The 20,338-nt window shown below is 35.3% G+C and overlaps 2 protein-coding genes across 2 annotated transcripts in view; one reads left to right on the top strand and one right to left on the bottom strand.

The window, feature by feature from the left end:
• Positions 1 to 2,828, bottom strand: part of LOC133205580 (bromodomain-containing protein 7-like) — a 45,680-nt gene extending 42,852 nt beyond the window's left edge. The window contains exon 1 of the mRNA XM_061341419.1: positions 2,735 to 2,828. Coding sequence (XP_061197403.1) covers positions 2,735 to 2,789 — 55 coding nt within the window. The 5' untranslated portion in view covers positions 2,790 to 2,828. The remainder of the gene's footprint in view (positions 1 to 2,734) is intronic.
• A 365-nt stretch (positions 2,829 to 3,193) lies between these two features.
• LOC133205030 (DNA repair-scaffolding protein-like) lies at positions 3,194 to 19,400 on the top strand. The gene is made up of 20 exons (XM_061340772.1): positions 3,194 to 3,200; positions 3,576 to 3,713; positions 4,841 to 5,055; positions 5,153 to 5,257; positions 5,799 to 6,001; positions 6,128 to 6,234; positions 6,740 to 6,920; positions 7,019 to 7,206; positions 7,345 to 7,415; positions 7,675 to 7,880; positions 8,144 to 8,299; positions 8,836 to 8,918; positions 10,015 to 10,190; positions 13,107 to 13,163; positions 13,476 to 13,665; positions 13,894 to 14,022; positions 14,253 to 14,346; positions 14,576 to 14,711; positions 14,865 to 14,918; positions 19,089 to 19,400. Exons 1-20 carry the CDS (start codon positions 3,194 to 3,196, stop codon positions 19,218 to 19,220), a joined length of 2,628 nt encoding a protein of 875 aa, XP_061196756.1. The 3' UTR covers positions 19,221 to 19,400.
• The last annotated feature ends 938 nt before the right edge of the window (positions 19,401 to 20,338 follow it).

Genomic DNA, 20,338 nt, shown 5'->3' with positions numbered 1-20,338 from the left:
AATGGTCAGGACAAAATCTCGTCTACAGACAGACGGACAGACAGACGGACATGCTGATTCCAATATACCCCCCCTAAACTTCGTTTGCGGGGGGTATAAAAACAGTCATAAAATAGCTAAAAAATAGAATATGATCGGTGGTGTGCATGGGTTGGTGGATCTAAGTTCAGGGTTCAGGGTTCTCCACATTTCAAAATTTAACCATGGAGGAAGCTGCGCAAAGGCAAAATATGACCTAAAACACGAATGCGTGTTAGACTTCCTAACCTTCATTAATCAATGATTTATTATGCAAAACTTAACTACTGCAACATGAAAAGTTGAAATAACCAATAATTTTTAAGCTAAAAGAATATAAACAAAAATAAAAAAGATTATTTATCTTACTTTACAAATATACCAAAATTGGCCCAAAACTATAGGAATTTCAAAAAAATATTTTGATAGAGTAACCATGGCAACATTATTCAAAAACTGATATCCAGAATTGATGTTGCCTGTTGTATGAAATGTTTTATTAAATATGACTAAAACTGGTGAATGGGTAGTAATTTGAAAAAAAAAAAAGTTAAAAGACACACAAACGAATAGACGAACGAACACCAACATCCTATCAAAGCCTAAGCTTTTTTAACTGCATGGTCTATGAAAACTTACTGATGGCATACATGGTAAACCAGAGGAATCAATTTGACATAACTGTAATATTGCTTTCTCTGTTCTGGTTTTTTTTTTCTAAACGTTCTTTTTATTGCATTTCGCCAAGTTTCCTCCATTGTATACTTCTCCACGTGCCCCAGGGCTAAAAATAGCGCCACGCGACGTTTCATAAACACAGGAGGTCACTCTAAAACTAAGACGGCGATTTGCACTTGCGCACATTTTATCAAAAAGATAAAAAAGAAAAGTTAATACTTAAAAGCAAGGCATGAGGGATTGACTAAATACAAAGAACAGGAAATTTTGAAAGGTTTAACTTTTTCTGGGCACAGAAACTTGAATCGGATGATTGTCAATTATCATGTTGTTTTTGCTCGTTTTGTCACCTTTTGTAAATCTGTTATCTTATGATTAACACGTTGGAATTCCCCGAAATTACATGTGTACAGGATAATTAAATCTCAAGAGATTGATCATCAGCTGATTGACTCTGCATTGTCACACTTCACAGCATTGTCGCTGATCAACGACCGTGTTTGTTTAGCACAGTCCGCTTTCTATCGAGGCATGCGAGTTGCAAGGCTGTCGTAGTATAATATACAATTAATTACCCCTTATGAGGTCAACATGGTGAAATAAGGACCCGAGATCTGGCCCATGAGGTGACCTGACCTGACCAAGGCCGCGTAGCGGCCGAGGTCTGGTCAGGTCAGCGAGTGGGCCAACCGATATAAGTTGAGCCAACCGATATAAGTTGAGGCAATTTTTGTAGGCTAAATTACTAAAATAATCAAATGTGTATTAGACCTACGAACTGTTATTATCAGTGTTCCATGGGGATTGGGATTCGCTAGTGAAGTTGTTTACTTTTCGCCTGCAAGTCTTGTAAGTTTTTGCACCGCTGATTTATTAAAACACTCTGAATTGATTGTCAGTAGCATGCATTTTTATAAATTCAGAAATACCATTCCCGAGTACAATGACAATCTGGTGCAGACTTTTACTGTACAAGAGAGCCGAGTCGATCTGCATTCGTTGAATTTGACATTGTAACGAAAATTTGTTTCAATGAAAACGATAAATGTTGTGATGCATCTAAAGGCCAATCGTGTTCCGTATCCTAAATATACTCTACATATTTTTATAACGTTATTTTTTGTAATGTACAATCATATATTTTTTTATTTGAATGGAATTTGGATTAACAGGTCATTTTTAGCGGTCATTATTTTTATTGACCGGTCATTATACCCCACGTGCAATGATTCTTAGGTCATTATTGCTGTAAATGGAACTTTTTGGAGTCATTATTGAGTTTAAAAGCATTCTAACAAACCAATCAAATTTAAGTATTCTTAATAGAGGTATAATAAACACAATTAACTACTCAAGTCATTAAAAAGTAGGTGTCAATACTGAAATGCAATAAAAATTTAATCATGGCGACCGCTGATTTTGACCATGACGCAGCTAGTTTAACCATGGCGCACATAAATTTAACCATGGAGGGCCGCCATGGTAAAACCCCTTGTGGAGAACCCTGAGGGTTGTCCCTAAGACCCTGGGAATTTCCCCACCTATTATGTCATAATCCCCTGGTTATCTTGGTATTCCCCCTTGACTCCCTATGAGGGATGAACTCCAACTCTCCTTCTACTTTTTTAGTGTCCCCTGCTATTTCAATTCTTAGGGACAATCTTGCAAGTTACTTGCAATTTTTAATGAAACTGACAAATAGCAATTATTTAATAAATCATCATTAGTGAATTATTCCATCAAAATTTGATTTAAGTAATATACGAGAAATAAGTTGTGATAAAAATTACCTGAAAATCGACATGTTCTTGAGAATATTTAAAAAAAATTTTGAAGATTTTAACAGACCATTTCCTATATATATAACTAACCCTACCCCCGGAGCTACGCTATGAACAAACTATGAATCTGCATTATGCACAGAATACTTTTATAAGGTAATTGGTGTATAAAGCGTTCCCTAAGCTATGCACTGCTTTGTTGTTGTTCAGATTCTGGGAAACTTTAGGTTTAAAAGGATTAAATAAATATGTATTACCATCATACGAACGTTTTTCAGATTTGTGCTTCTTGTGCTTTTTCTTGAAGCCCATTCTAATTTACTATCTTCGAAATTCCTTCTTTGTGCAAAATTATTGACAATATTTTTGCGGCGTTCATCAACGTTAATTATAAGCTTGTCCACCTATATAGAAAGAATAGCTTTCGGATATAAACGGACAAATATTTATCCCAGATTGCATACACCTGGTTTATTTTTAATAAAATATAATATATTTTGAAAAATATAAACTTTGAATCATATGAAATATAGAATATATTAATGTCAAGTTTTTTAAACTCTATAGAGTTTTTAGGATTTTTTGCCAATTTTTAACGGGCAAAGAACTAAACACTAAAGAGATTCAGATTTCGAGCGCTTTACATGGAAGTGAAAGCTGCAGACACTTCATCTTGTCTTTACAGTTGACTAGGTAAGATTTTTGCAGATCAGAAAATGACAAGTTTAAAGCTGTGTTTATTTCAGGACGGGCTCTTTTGTTGGTGTCTTTTCGAAATGTTGATTAAAATTTTGAGAAATATAGGCCTAATTATTTTTATCACGGGCACTGGAAGTTAATGTAAATATTGAGTGTGTGCATGTAAAAAACAGGACCTTCCTAATATTTATACATACACATACTCAATATTTACATTAACTTCCAGTGCCGGTAATTTTCATCATAAGTGCTGTTGATCTTACAAGATGTCATTGAGAAAAGGACCTTCCTAATATTTACACATACACAGACTCAATTTTTACATTAACTTCCAGTGCCTGTAATTTTCATCATAAGTGCAGTTGATTTACGAGATGTCATTGAGAAAATGACCCCGAGACTGGGAGAGGTGTGCTGAGGGATTTGAGGGGCTTGATGTGGAAGAAAGAAGGGTAAAGCGTGCAAAAGAGAGATCTGGAAGCCATAGATTATATAAGGATGACCTGCAACAGGTGCTTTCTGAGGAGGAAGATCAAAGTCAGTGTCAATCTTAAGTCGCTTTTACTTCGTCTTCATAATGCTTATTTCTGCACCCTGATGATGTTCTTTACTGGTTGCAAGAAAAAATTGCTAAAATAAAGTGTCGCCTTAGGTGACTCCAATATATATATATATTAGAATGCATGAGCAATCTTAAAAAATTTTAAAATGAGGTTTTGGGGCTTTTTGACCCCAAAATTGAAATATACGATAAAAAGTTAGTTTAAAAACTTCATTTATAAAAATTTCCACGCTATAACTTGCGTCAGTTTAAAATAAAGTTGGAAATTTATTTATTTTGTTTACCAAATAAAGTTACAAATATGCTGTAAATTACACAATTGAAAATGAACGCATTATAAAGATCTCAAATTATAATTATTTATTTTCCTACTAGGAAAGTAATGCCTCTATTTAAATTCATGCATCATGTGACACTGTCACTACTTTTAGATTGATAAACAAATTGGCATCAAGAAAACGAGGTAGGCCGTTTGGTATACAAAATAACTTTTGACATGGATGGCACACGTTTTATGCTTAAAGATACTTATCTTTGAAAACAACCAGTATTAACCATCTACTCTGTAATGACAGATATTAACTTTTATTCAAAATCGTTGTCAAAATGCAATGTACCTCGTCTTCTATGATTTCCTGCGGACATGCATGTCTATATACTGTTTACGCACTTCCTTCATCAATATTCATGAAAAGGCTGAATTCGTAATATTGCAGATCTTGCTTAATTTTTTTGTAATTACAACAACTTATTTAGTAAAACTTTGTGGAAAGTAATTAATTTTTATTACACATCCTGTTTCTCAAATCATTTAATAATTTTTTTTCACATAAAAATCGTGTTTATATAGCGTGTATATCTTTAAACAAAGTTTTTAACCTTTTTCTCTGAAAATATTCAATAAATATTGTTGTTAGAAAGTTCTTACATATATAATTGCTTAAACCCCTGTCACACCAGGGATGTGTCCACACGGCGATCCTGGGGCATCAAATCTTTTCAGTCTTCACAAGATTTGATCATGTGACCAACCCACTTCATTTCCAAGTAAAGTTTTTAAACTTGTTATTTATTTCTTAAAACAAATACTGTGTATCTTTAGTTGAAGATAGCATAACCTGGACATCCAGCGAGGAAGAGACTGAGGATATACAGATGTCAACAGTTAAAAACAGACATAGAAAGGTAGCTAAAACCGTCAAAGGTCAGAAGGCGGCTACTCAGAGACAGAGAGGACAGCCTGCTCATTACCTAGAAGATGTCAGTGTCATCAGTGAGTCAGATTCTAACTCCAACATGGAGGATTTCATGAAGAATGTACGTTCAAGTTAAGTCAATTTTTTCCAGCTGTTTATGCAGTACTTTGATCTGCATGTACATGATAATTACAAATGGAATTTTGTTCTGCTTTTAGACATCTGAAGGTATTGAGCTTGACATAGAATCTGAAGATTCAAGGTCCTCTATTCCCACCAATGAGAAATCCCAAAATTTATCTCAGTCAAAGAATGAAACAAAGGTAAAAAAGGACATTTGATCTAAGTACCTATATTTCCATCTTTTTGCCCATGGATGCCTAGAAGCATCAAATATTATTATATATCAGTTATTATCCTATTTATATATCCCCAATAAGCACCCATCCTATTATATTCAGTCTGAAAATATTCTCCAATAATGTTGATGTACTTATTTTAGCACTTCTGGCATTGTTTTCAGTCCAACCATTCATGACAAAATACAAATTCACTTAAGCACTAAGTGATAGATTTTTTACATTACCTTTATGACACTATAAATCACATTCCAGGTGATTGAGGCATACAAATTGAACAATTTATGTTGGAGCATTATAAAAATTTATGCCGATTTTTTTTTTTTTGGTCTCACAGGAATAAATAAAAGTCAAAAGGTTAAAGTAGTGAATTACAAACAGGAAAATAACCCAATTTTCTTATAGGCCTGCCAGTCTCCCCCTTGTTTTCTGAATGCCCTTTCTTACTGGAAATCAATGAAAGTAAACTAGGTCTTTTGATTCATGTTTTTATCTTTTTCTATAGGTTATTTGCTACTCTCCATGTATTAGTGAACTGACAAGTATTTCTCCATCAACGAGTCAATCACAGAGTCCTGATAAAAATTCAAAGGTCAAAGCTAGTCAGTGGATTAAGATGCTGGATTTAAAGACGCCTACAAAGAACTCTCAAGATGCTCCCTTCACTGAGTTAGAGGACTCTGCAAAGAAGAGGAAGAAATACCAAAAGTATATATTTTTTTCAAATTATACCGTGGTGATGAACAAATATTTCAACTTAGTATTTGTATGACTTTTGTTCTGAAGAACTGACTTGCCACTTGTAATAAGAACTTAATTGTACCTTGATTGTAGAGGAAGTTTAGCTGACCAGTTGTTTAATCTTAAAGGAAGAGAAAGATCAATGATCAGCATGTTCAAACATCAAAAGTCTACAACAGTATCACCCAAATTACAGTCAGGTATTTTAGTAGAAAAAAAATGGTAATGATTGAAGTTGTAAATCTAAATATTGTCAATGTGTTACTGGTAAATCATTTATTTTTGAGGGGTCAAATTTTTCGTGGTTTGAGGAAAAAATATTGGTTCAAAGGGATATATAATTTCGTGGTTGAAGAAAAAACATGATACTGTATGTTATATAGAATTTTTGCATTTCATGGAGGAACATGAATCCATGGGTCCCTTTATGCCAAGAAAACTACGAAAATTAACCCCCCATAAAATTAGTGATTTCACAGTAGTTTGAATTGCAGGTAACATGTACATTAGCAGTAAATCAATTCATTGATAAGCTTTGTAAGAATGATTTTATCTGTAAAGTTAGTGGTTTTGATATTTAGGGGACACACTGGTTAAGTCCCTGTGGTTCTGTAATTGTCACATTAGTTGTTTTGATATTTAGAGGACACACTGGTTAAGTCTCTGTGGTTCTATAATTGTCACATTAGTGGTTTTGACATTTAGAGGACACACCAGTTAAGTCCCTGACCCTGAGGATTACACGCCTGGAATCCTTGTTTTCTGTAAGGCTGGCTCACTGTGTCCAGCAGGAGTCTGGAGTCATGGTTGGCAAGGAACAAACAGCCCTGTTTCTACAAGATCAATCGTTACAGGAAGGAAATGTGGTTCGTGTGTTTGCTCCATGGTAAGTGTAATCTGTGTACTGATTGCTTTTGTATGATTATATGTTAATGCAATTTCTTCTTTGAGCCTGTTTCTTTGTAACTTTTTTCTTACTTACAGGCAACAGATAAGATTAAAACAATCTTCTCAACATGTTCTTCTGTGCTCTAATTACTGTATCATGTCAGATGAGGGGCCAGTTAATACACTAATGTCAGAGACAGGTAACACAGACAGACCTCGAGACAAGAAGTCCAACCATAACCTCACAGAGGTATCGGCTGTTTGGAAGTGCCCTTGTGTCCTAGGTACAATTTTCATTTTTATACTTCTAATATTGATACTACATACATGAATATGTTGTCTATATTACAGATATTTGTAAAAGTTTCTTTAAATATACATAAATGCCCATGATGGTTATTGTAACTGCTGCAACAATATAGGTCTTGTGAAAAGTTCCTTTGCCTGTCCAGCTCACCTGAGTCCGGGAATTCCAGGCTTGTATGTTAACAAGGTAAACAAGGTAAAATTTCAAGTAATAAATACAGTCTGAGAATGGAATGTTTAATTTCTTGTTGGTCCTGTCATTAAACTTGACAACTCCTCTTAAAATCTTATTAAAATTTTATCACCTTGTTACCCCATCTTTAATTTACCAAGAAATGAAAATGGGATTTTTTTTTGCACACAAATGCATTGAAAAAAAAATCACATTCAACTCTTGAAATTTTGTTTTGCTCTTAACATTTTCATATAGATTAATACTCTTACAGTTAGACAAGGAATCTGAACTGGAAAATGATGAGCAGTTATCTGCCCTTGACACAATCCAAGCCACACAGGGTCCCTCCCGTAAGGACAGACTGACCAAGTCCTCCATTCTAGAGTGGGTGGATTGTCATGACCCTAGTGCTAGATTCTCTGGAAGAATCCTCAGAGTGTTTTGTTTCAATAGAAGAGTTCCATCCAATGAGAAAAGGTAAGCCAGTGATTACTGCATGTGTATAGGCTTTTGAGCAACTAATATACATGTACATTTGTAATGTTATTTATTAGAACAAATGAATATGATCCGTGTACTTGTATATAAGAACACAATATTTTGTTGAATCTTGAGGTCTGTCAGAAACCAAAAAAAATGTAATGGTTTTGAATTCTACAGCCTACTCTTATGATATGCTTATTACTTGATATAAACCTAACCACCTACTGATCAGAGAAATCTTTGGTGTATTTCTCTAGATACTCACTGTTGATAGAAGATAGCCATGGTACTATGTGTCAAGTATTTTGTCCAGAGAATTTTGAGGTACACTTCCCATCCGTATTGAAAAGTGGAGAAGGGCAACTTCATGTGTTTGGTGGACTCACTGTCCAATATAGGGCCACAAGAGACAGGTATAATATATATACAGAGAGTGGTAGGCCTGCTGGCATTTCTAATGTAGGGCTAAAAGAGACAGGTATAGTATATATACAGAGAGTGGTATGTGCTGGCATACTCCAGTGTAGGGCTAAAAGAGACAGGTAAATTCATGCTTTCAGAGGAGAAGGGCTTCTTCATGTGTTTGGAGGACTTCTTGTCAGTGTAGAGCTAAAAGAGACGATAAACTTGTGTATATACTGTACATGTATGTATACCTAGAGGTGAAGGGCTGTTTCATGTGTTAATGGATTCAGTGTCTAATTGTAAAGCCATGAGAGACAGGCAAAGACAGGTACCAGGTACTTAATTGTACAGTTTGCCTCAGTGGTTTTGCGGACTTACTGTAGGGTCAATTGACAGAGTTAAAATTTTGGGGCAATTTTTGTTATTTTAAAAAGGAGATTAATCTTGGAAGCAAGAACTAAAAAATAAATTAAAAAGACTTGCTTCTTTTATTCATTCATTATTCAGTCAAGAAATTTTGAGCATAAGGAATGTTTTTCTTTAGGGAGCCTGGGTTGTTTTCTATGATTGACAGTGTATGGAGTGGTGGATTTATGTCCAAACGTGCAGGCAGTCAGAACACCAGGGGTTCAAAATTTTTTTTATCATGGTCAAGTCCAGGACTTAAAGAGTAAATTTTAGGCAAGTCCGAGGAAGAAATTTCTGAGTCCATATTTTCATGATAGATAAAATCATATTTACTTAAACCATCATTAAATTTATGTTATAATTTATTTTCATTTGTTGCATTGAATGAATAAAGACTATATGTATGAATATATGTTTTATTTTTCCTCCATACAGCATTACAGTCACTGTTACATAGTCATACATGAAAACTTTGACAAAATGAACAAAACATCGTTTTCGTATCGTCATTGTAATCAAGCCACGGCCTATCATCACGCCAGTGGCTTTGGAATTTGCGAACTCTCTTCTTGTCATAGGTTCCGTCTTTGGAATTGTTATTTTGATCCCCAGCTTCATGTTCCTCACGGGGTCTTTTATTTCTCGTTCCTTTACTGGTAAAACCAAAATTTAACAAACTCATGTCATATGGGAGGAAACATGAGAAATTGCGTAAAAGCAGGTGTCTAACCGCAACGGAACATAAAAAGACGGATTGTATTTTTGAGACGTTCGTAATGTTTTGTGGGTATATTAACGCCAAAAAATCCACATTTTTATTGAATACATTTGAGAATTTGCTTTATTTTTAGTTTTACGAACTTTTTTCTTAACTTAAATAAAAGATAAACAAGAAACATTGCCAAGTCCCAGGACTTTTGGCGATTCTAAATGCCGAGTCCGGATCCGGAATTTGTTAGTCCGGGACGTCGGGCTTGAGGAATTTTGAACCCCTGAACACTGACGAAAGTATTGCTGATTCTGAGGAGGCAAGTAGTGCTACACAGGTCGGGGATTTAAAAATTGGCTGTGTGATAGGATAACAAAAACAAAAAGGAAAAACAAAAAAAAAAACAAAACAAACAAACAAACAAACAAACAAAAAAATCACATTTTGTTAACCCAGATGTTAAAAAAATGTATTAACTGAATAGAATGATTTAGGGAGTTATTTTAAAATAGGATATATTGTACATGTATATAATGCAGAATTTTTTTTATATATGAATCAGTAATTGATATATAAGAAAAAGAATCAGGTGTACATTTGTTACAGGATTTATAATGTATGCTATTTTTATCTCTTTTTCACAGCTCTTCAGAACTTCAGCCCCGGGGTTCTGTTATTTCATGAAAGAAGCAGAGAATGGCGAGGGAATAAACATTGAAGCAAATGGAGTTGACAACCCAATCTCAAAAGAAAAGACAATTAGGCTGGCAGATCTTGATCAAGTACTGAGTTTTCTTCTTGAAATGCACCTTTTCACCAAGATGACATTTATTTCCAATGTTAACACCTTGTTTTTTATTCATACATTTAGCTAATAAGTAATAATTAGTGAGTTGTCAAAGCTGTCAAATGACTTCTTGGTGCCAGGGTCTGGTCCCCTGAGAGTGGGAGAGTTACTGACTTTTTAGCTCACCTGAGCTGAAAGCTCAAGTGAGCTTTTCTGATCACATTTTGTCCGTAGTCCGTCTGTCCGTCCGTCCGTCCGTCCGTCCGTCTGTAAACTTTTCACATTTTCGACTTCTTCTCCAGAACCACTGGGCCATTTTCAACCAAACTTGCCACAAAGCATCCTTGGAAGAAGGGGGTTCAAGTTTGTTCAAATGAAGGGCCATGCCCTCTTCCAAGGGGAGATAATTAAGAATAAGTGAAAATTTGGTGTCTTTTTTTAAAAATCTTCTTCTCAAGAACCATTGGGCCAGAGAAGTTGAAACTTATGGGAAACCTTCATTACATAGTGTAGATTCAAGTTTGTTCAAATCATGACCCCCGGGGGTAGGGTGGGGCCACAATGGGGGATCAAAGTTTTACATAGGAATATACAGGAAAATTCTTTAAAAATCTTCTTCTCAAGAACAACAAAGCCACAATTAGTCATATTGATATGAAATCATCTTCAGGTAGTGTAGATTTAAATTTGTTCAAATCATGACCCCCGGGGGTAGGGTGGGGCCACAATAGGGGATCAAAGTTTTACATAGGAATATATAGGAAAATTCTTTAAAAATCTTCTTCTCAAGAACAACAAAGCCACAATTAGTCATATTGATATGAAATCATCCTCAGGTAATGTAGATTCAAGTTTGTTCAAATCATGACCCCCGGGGGTAGGGTGGGGCCACAATGGGGGATCAAAGTTTTACATAGGAATACATAGGAAAATTCTTTAAAAATCTTCTTCTCAAGAACAGCAAAGCCATGATTTGTCATATTGATATGAAATCATCCTCAGGTAGTGTAGATTTAAGTTTGTTCAAATCATGACCCCCGGGGGTAGGGTGGGGCCACAATAGGGGATCAAAGTTTTACATAGGAATACATAGGAAAATTCTTTAAAAATCTTCTTCTCAAGAACAGCAAAGCCATGATTTGTCATATTGATATGAAATCATCCTCAGGTAGTGTAGATTTAAGTTTGTTTAAATCATGACCCCCGAGGGTAGGGTGGGGCCACAATGGGGGATCAAAGTTTTACATAGGAATACATAGGAAAATTCTTTAAAAATCTTCTTCTCAAGAACAACAAAGCCACAATTAGTCATATTGATATGAAATCATCCTCAGGTAATGTAGATTCAAATTTGTTCAAATCATGACCCCCGGGGGTAGGGTGGGGCCACAATGGGGGATCAAAGTTTTACAAAGGAATACATAGAAAAATTCTTTAAAAATCTTCTTCTCAAGAACAACAAAGCCACAATTAGTCATATTGATATGAAATCATCCTCAGGTAGTGTAGATTTTAGTTTGTTCAAATCATGACCCCCGGGGGTAGGGTGGGGCCACAATAGGGGATCAAAGTTTTACATAGGAATATATAGGAAAATTCTTTAAAAATCTTTTTCTCAAGAACAACAAAGCCACAATTAGTCATATTGATATGAAATCATCCTCAGGTAATGTAGATTCAAGTTTGTTCAAATCATGACCCCCGGGGGTAGGGTGGGGCCACAATAGGGGATCAAAGTTTTACATAGGAATATATAGGAAAATTCTTTAAAAATCTTTTTCTCAAGAACAACAAAGCCACAATTAGTCATTTTGATATGAAATCATCCTCAGGTAATGTAGATTCAAGTTTGTTCAAATCATGACCCCCGGGGGTAGGGTGGGGCCACAATAGGGGATCAAAGTTTTACATAGGAATATATAGGAAAATTCTTTAAAAATTTTCTTCTCAAGAACAACAAAGCCACAATTAGTCATATTGATATGGAATCATCCTTAGGTAGTGTAGATTCAAATTTGTCGAAATCAAGACCCCCGGGGGTAGGGTGGGTCCACAATAGGGGATCAAAGTTTTACATAGGAATAAATAGGAAAAATCTTTTAAAATCTTTTCAAGAACAGGAAAGCCGTGATTAGTCATTTTGATATTGAAGCATCCCCAAGTATTGTAGATTCAAGTTTGTTCAAGGCATCCTCCAGTAGTAGGGTGGGGCCATAATCGGGGATCAAAGTTTAACAAAAGAATATATATAAGAAATATCTTAAAAAATCTTCTTCTCAAGAACAACAAAGCCATAATTAGTCATATTGATATGGAAGCATCCTTAGGTAGTGTATATTCAAGTTTGTTCAAATCTTGAACCCCCCCTCCCTTCCTTCCCCCGAGGGTAGGATGGCAGACATCTTTAAAATTCCGTTTCAAGAACAGCAAAACCATGATTAGTTATATGAATATAGAAGCATCCTCAGAAAGTTTAGATTTAATTTCATTCAAAACATGGCAAATGGGGATAGGTTATGCCTAGAACAGTTGATCAAAGCTTTACGTATGAATATATAGAAGAAGAAATCTGCTGACAAAGAACAGCAGGGCCATATTGACTCAGGTGAGCGTTGTGGCCCATGGGCCTCTTGTTTTTTTATCAGATTGATAAAACTTATGCAAAACAATCAGGAAAATCATGTATTTTTATTTGGAATAATGTAAACAATGTACTTAAAATAAACTTAGTTATTTAGGACTTTTTGATTGTTGTATATCTTCAGATGTATCATTTGTACAAAGTGGGAACTTTTGTGATAGAAATTGAAAAAAAAATGTCCACTTTTACCAGACAAATCTTTCCGGATTAGTGACACTGGTTATATGTATAAAAAGTTGATGATTGTAAAAAATTAATTTACATTCCTAGGTAGAAGAAATAAGAAGAGTGTCGTTTTGCTGTCAAGTACTTTTCCAGATAGAAATGGTAAGAGTTAACACCAAACATAGAATACACCTTGGACATGTTAGAATGTATACCAGTGTAATTACCTGTATATTGGTGGATCTGCATTTTACACTTTTTCCATCACTATGACAAAATTTACAAATTTTGTTCATGCTGTACATGTACATATATGCCCTTTAATATTTTGATAGTTTACCTGTGTACATGAATCATTAAAATAAGGCTTGCATCAAATGCTAAAATAAGATAACCACTAAAAGAAAAGAGTGTGCAGTATTATAAGAACTCTGAAACTTACATATTGATAAACCTGAGTGATGTTTCACACAGGGAGATGTTAAGGATAGCGTGCCTTTATCAGACAGTAGAAGATCCCACAATTCTATCCTTTATGTTAGAGATCAGAGTCTGACCAATCACAGATATATCACCATGACAACCACTGCAGAGTGTTCATTGCCTTTGTTGACCCATTTGAAAAACAGAACCTGGAAGTTTAGGGATGTTGCATGTCAGTCAGGTTTGAATGAAATAATTTTTTGACTAGCAATATTCCTTTGGAGGTTTATAAGTTAAGTATAAATGGAATTTAATCATAATGAGACAAATATTTTGAATTCAAAGTTGAAAAGTAGAATCTACGGAAAAGTACATATGGTATGGTGATGATGGACAGATTTAAATGAATGTTTTCTAAGATTAGTGCAAACTACTTTAATACTTGAAATTTTTTTCTCTCTCTTTCCAGGCAAACTGACCTGCGATTTGTACAGTTGTATCATTACACAGACCCAGGAACCCTTGGAGAGTTCATGTGACCTTGACCTCAAACCCATTCATCCAGGGTTAACCACATTTGATCTCTGTACTGTGTCTGGTAAGGTTACCAAAATATCAAAGCACTAGTGCTATCATGCCTTTTTAGAAGATTAAAAGGTCCTCCAAAAATTTGAACATCATAAAATTCAAAATTGGTTACAATTGGTAAATATTGTATCAATATTTTGACATTATCTGAACTTATATAAACTCATAAGACATTAACAATTAATTAAGTTCTCAATTTTAATTTATACGTGATGTTTTGTATGTTGATGTTGATCACAGGAAGTGTCTGTGATGTAGATGAGAACTCAGCCTATACCTGGGATGTGTGTGACAAATGCCAGCAAGAAAACTTGGCACAGGATTCCAGTAGCAGGTAAAAGTCTGAACTCACAATAGAATTCATACAACACACAATCTCCAACAGCAGGTAAAAGTCTGAACTCACAATAGAATCAGAATTCATGTAATACATAATCAGTTAGAAAATTAATTTGTCTTTCCTCAATTTATAAAGTTGACTGTAAAACAGCTGTTGATTGATAGTACAATGTAATGGATGTGTACCTGGTAGATTCAGTCAAAAGCTCCACTTTGTTTTTCAGACAACTTGTGTGTCTAACCTGTCAGAGGGCCGTGAAGGAGCCATTAACAAGAATGAAACTGAAAGTTTATCTATCTGTGACATCATCCCACAATATGATGTCATCAGATTATCCAGAAATGAAGGTGTCTGTAGAGGTATACAAAATACAAGCTAAATGACGAAATTATCTTAATAATTAATTGTATACAGAGAGAAGTAGTAGGAAGAATTGTAACTACATTGAAGTGAAAAATCACTGTATTTTGAATGTTCAGTAAAATCAGTTACTCGCTGCTAATCTGTTACAGTTGCATCAGTCTAGTATAGAGAAAATTCTACCTGACTCTGACGAGGCAGATGAGGTATGTAAGACTTTGTGTTTGTATTTGTCCTGCTCCTGTTTATTAGCTCACCTGAGCCGAAGGCTCAAGTGAGCTTTTCTGATCACATTTTGTCTGTAGTCCATCTGTCCGCCTGTCTGTCCGTCTGTAAACTTTTCACATTTTCGACTTCTTCTCCAGAACCACTGGGCCAATTTCAACCAAACTTGCCACAAAGTATCCTTGGGTAAAGGGGATTCAAGTTTGTTCAAATGAAGGGCCACGCCCTCTTCCAAGGGGAGATAATTAAGAATTCGTGAAAAATTAATGGCATCATTAAAAAATCTTCTTCTCAAGAACCACTGTGCTTGAAAATATGAAACTTACGTGGAAGCATCCTCAGGTAGTGTAGATTCAAGTTTGTTCAAATCATGATCCCTGGGGGTCGGGTGGGGCCACAATGGGCGATCAAAGTTTTACATAGGAATATATAGGAATAATCTTTTAAAATCTTCTTCTCAAGAACAGCAAAGCCATGATTGGTCATATTTATATGGTAGCATCCTCAGATAGTGTAGATTCAAGTTTGTTCAAATCATGATCCCCGGGGGTCGGGTGGGGCCACAATGGGCGATCAAAGTTTTACATAGGAATATATAGGAAAAATCTTTAAAAATCTTCTTCTCAAGAACAGCAAAGCCATGATTGGTCATATTTACATGGAAGCATCCTCAGACAATGTACATTCAAGTTTGTTCAAATCAAGACCCCCGGGGGTGGGGTGGGGCCACAATGGGCGATCAAAGTTTTACATAGGAATATATAGGAAAAATCTTTAAAAATCTTCTTCTCAAGAACAGCAAAGCCATGATTGGTCATATTTACATGGAAGCATCCTCAGGTAGTGTAGATTCAAGTTTGTTCAAATCATGACCCCCGGGGTGGGGTTGGACCACAATGGGCGATCAAAGTTTTACATAGGAATATATAGGAAAAATCTTTAAAAATCTTCTTCTGAAGAACAGCAAAGCCATGATTGATCATATTTTTATGGAAGCATCCTCAGATAGTGTACATTCAGATTTGTTCAACTCATGACCACCGGGGGTCGGATGGGACCACAATGGGCGATCAAAGTTTTACGTAGGAACACATAGTAAAAAACTTTAAAAAAAAACTATTTCTTAAGAACAGCAAAGCCATGATTGGTCATATTTATATGGAAGCATTCTTAGATAGTGTACATTCAAGTTTGTTCAAACATGACCCCTGGGGGTGGGGTGGGGCCACAATGGGCGATCAAAGTTTTACATAGGAATATATAGGAAAAATCTTTAAAAATCTTCTTCTCAAGAACAGCAAAGCCATGATTGGTCATATTTACATGGAAGCATCCTCAGACAATGTACATTCAAGTTTGTTCAAATGAAGACCCCCGGGGGTGGGGTGGGGCCACAATGGGCGATCAAAGTTTTACATAGGAATATATAGGAAAAATCTTTAAAAATCTTCTTCTCAAGAACAGCAAAGCCATGATTGGTCATATTTACATGGAAGCATCCTCAGACAATGTACATTCAAGTTTGTTCAAATCAAGACCCCCGGGGGTGGGGTGGGGCCACAATGGGCGATCAAAGTTTTACATAGGAATATATAGGAAAAATCTTTAAAAATCTTCTTCTCAAGAACAGCAAAGCCATGATTGGTCATATTTACATGGAAGCATCCTCAGGTAGTGTAGATTCAAGTTTGTTCAAATCATGACCCCCGGGGTGGGGTTGGACCACAATGGGCGATCAAAGTTTTACATAGGAATATATAGGAAAAATCTTTAAAAATCTTCTTCTGAAGAACAGCAAAGCCATGATTGATCATATTTTTATGGAAGCATCCTCAGATAGTGTACATTCAGATTTGTTCAACTCATGACCACCGGGGGTCGGATGGGACCACAATGGGCGATCAAAGTTTTACGTAGGAACACATAGTAAAAAACTTTAAAAAAAAACTATTTCTTAAGAACAGCAAAGCCATGATTGGTCATATTTATATGGAAGCATTCTTAGATAGTGTACATTCAAGTTTGTTCAAACATGACCCCTGGGGGTGGGGTGGGGCCACAATGGGTGATCAAAGTTTTACATAGGAATACATAGGGTAAATCCTTAAAAATCTTCTACTCAAGAACAGCAAAGCCATGATTGGTCATATTTAAATGGAAGCATCCTCAGATAATGTAGATTCAAATTTGTTCAATTCATGATGTCCCCCCCCCCCCCCCCCCCCCCCCCGAGCCACTTTTAAATTTAAACTTTTCAACCTTTCAAGACTGAACTGATTTCTGCTTTTTCCTAGCCATAGTGCTCAGGTGAGCGATGTCGCCCCTGGGCCTCTTGTTAGAATTTAACATGGTTTTATTAAGTAATAGATTCCACAGTTGTTTTACTTTCAACTGGTAAATCAGAATGACAATGTGATGGCATAATAATTAGTTATTTCATAGAATAGAAAACATTTAAAATATTGAGTGTAAAGGAATAAAAGTATAATTTATTTAAGGAATAACTGTCTATTTTTTGTTTTATGATGTAATCAATCAGTTTGCTTTCATGATAATTTGCATAAATGCTGAAGGCATTTATGCATGAAGAGATCATGAGAGCAAACGGTTTGATCATCATCATAAAACCAGACTGTTATTCCTTATATTTACGTATTTGATTGATCCTTGGTTTTATTTGAAAAAAATGAAATATTTCAGTTATTCTTTTTTTCCATAATTTGAAATTTAAGTCTGCAAATCCTACCCAGTGTATTGCTTAGGCATGCACAGCAAGAAGGCAGTTCCTTCACATTAGCAAATGACTTTATAAAGATATAAAGCTTTTCCTTTATTTGAAGTTTTATCTCAAAAAAAAAAAGACATTTGAAAATGTAAATATTACATCATGAAATGTTCAAAAGTATCAATCAGTGCTTTATAGTAATTTTCTTGTTGGTGATTTTCATAATGAAAATATAAGAAAAACAAGACGTGTTTGTGAAACACTGATGCCCTCGTATGGCAGCTTATGGTGAAGGTTAAAGTTTCTCAATTTCAAGTCAAACTCCAAGGTTAAGAGATCAAAAATGTTGTTACCCAAAGAAAGGTTTTGTGTCAGTGGATATACCTGGTAAATATTAAAGCCCAAGCACCAACCATATAAAAGTTATGGTCAAGGTTAATTTTTTTTTAAAGTAGGTCAAACTCCAAGGTCAATGTCAAAGGGTCAAAATTAATGGTATGCAGGGAAAGACCTTGTCATAAGAAATACACATGCAAAATATAAAAGCCCTAGCACCAACGGTTCAAAAGTTATGGCAAAGGTTATAGTTTTTTTAAAGTAGGTCAGATGTCAACGTCAAAAGATCAAAATTGTTGGTATCTAAAGGAAGGTCTTGTCACAAAGAATATACCTGTGAAATTTGAAAGCCCTAGTTCTAACTGTTCAAAACTTATGGCCAAGGTTAAAGTTTTTTAAAAGTGGGTCAAACTCTAAGGTCAAGGTCAAAAATATCTACACCTATGGAAAAGTCTTGTCAAGATGAGTACACATGTGAAATATGAAATCCCTAGCACCAACTGTTCAAAAGTTATGGCCAAGGTTAAAGTTTGGTAAATTTTTGCAAAAGTGGGTCAAACTCCAAGGTCAAGGTATCAAACATGTTGGTACCCAAAGGAAGATCTTGTCACAAGGAATACACATGTGAAATATGAAAGCCATAGCTCAAACCAATCAAAAGTTATGGGCAAGGTTAAAGTTTTTGCGGACAAACAGACAGACAGATGGACGGACAGGACAAAAACTATATACTCCTGAATCTTTGATTATGGGGGCATAAAAATGATAGCCATCAAGTAATGTGATGTATTGCTCTTTCAAGTTATAGTTTGAAACTGTTACAAGTATTACATAAGGTAGTGGTCATATGAAGTAAAAGTAAATTTATTGTGATAAATGGAAGGCAACATACCTTACACACACACATACATGTAACACACACCCTCACACACACACACACACACCTCCTTTCCCACATTATTACATTCTCTGTCAGAGTGTATCAAAATACTGGAGTCATGAATGACTGTTTAATGAAAATGTTTGAATTATTGAAGGAAAAAATGAAATTAAATGTCAATGTTATGTTTTCTCTATTTTTTTTTATCAGGGCTATGATATTTCCTCAGTACTGGGCAGACATGTTGGACCTTTGAATTGTGTGGTGCTAGAGTCCAATCAAGGAAAGGCTACCTTTGAAATGACTGTAAAAGAAATTAATTTAGATTTGCAGGAGCCTTAAGTTATGTATGTATTTTAAACAAATCTTGTAGTTAAACATCGTGCATTTATATAATAGACCTTTTATCTGATATACTTAGTGTTGGTATATTTGTTAAAGCCTTCTTTCATTTTCTTTGATAAGGAAGGCAATGGAATATTTTATGTACATGTAAATTAAGCAAATAAAAAGGGCATTCTATTGAATATAATATATAGGGAGAGGGGGGGGGATATTGCATACAAGCAGTCTCAGCACAGGCAGCAGATCCTATACATGTATAACCAAAATATCAATGCATAACACGATTAAGGTGAAGGTAAGTCTTTCCCTAGAAGAAAACGAATATAAGAGTGTTTTGTAATTTTGATAAGGGACAAAGCTTACTCAGGGTCAAATCAAATTAAGACTACCACTATTAGTTAAGGTGTTTTGCCAGACGTAATGTCACGTGCAGGTCAACATGACTTGCCTTGTGCTTGGCAACATGAATGATTTGATTGTCTGGGAGGGGATTGAGCTTGATAACATTCAGTGCCCCAGTATATGTGAACCGTGTTCTGTTTTTATTCTTTGAGTGCAGAAAAATTGCGGTCACTTTATTTCACCTGTGCTAATCCCATGAACTCTACCTTGGACAGAAGTACATGTTGTGTACAAGGAAACTTTGTGTTTTTGGAGGGGGGATTTGTAACACCATTTGAACATGGTAGTCATTCACCTTACCTTTGAAGAAAATGAGGAAATGTCTTAATACTGTGCATAATTATCGAAATTGCGATGCTGTAACAACCTTGCAAAATTTATATGTTACAAATACAGAAAGTTCCTTTGAGTACCCCTGGGTATTGTTAAGAATATACTTTTTTTCCAACGTGCACTAAATACAAATTACATTGATACAATTAGAAAGAAGGGAATGGGGGGGGGGGGCACTATGTAGTTTTTTGGTCGGGACGCCACTGGGGTAGATAATTTTTGCCTTCATGAATGATTCACGCCCCGACATATTCTTGTTTTAACGGAAAATGAAGGTGTCGATGAGCAGAGGTTTTGAGTTATACGAAAATTTCCAATGAAATCTCCATCTATAACGCACAACTTTTGCATATTTCGCAAAATCTTTACCAGTTCACGAT

The sequence above is a fragment of the Saccostrea echinata genome, unplaced genomic scaffold, assembly GCF_033153115.1.
Source record: "Saccostrea echinata isolate AGI-Se365-2 ecotype Australia unplaced genomic scaffold, CSIRO_AGI_Sech_v1 ptg000054l, whole genome shotgun sequence".
NCBI classification, from domain to species: domain Eukaryota; kingdom Metazoa; phylum Mollusca; class Bivalvia; order Ostreida; family Ostreidae; genus Saccostrea; species Saccostrea echinata.
Note: the sequence above shows the minus strand (reverse complement) of the source record. Positions and strands in the feature narration are given on the sequence as shown.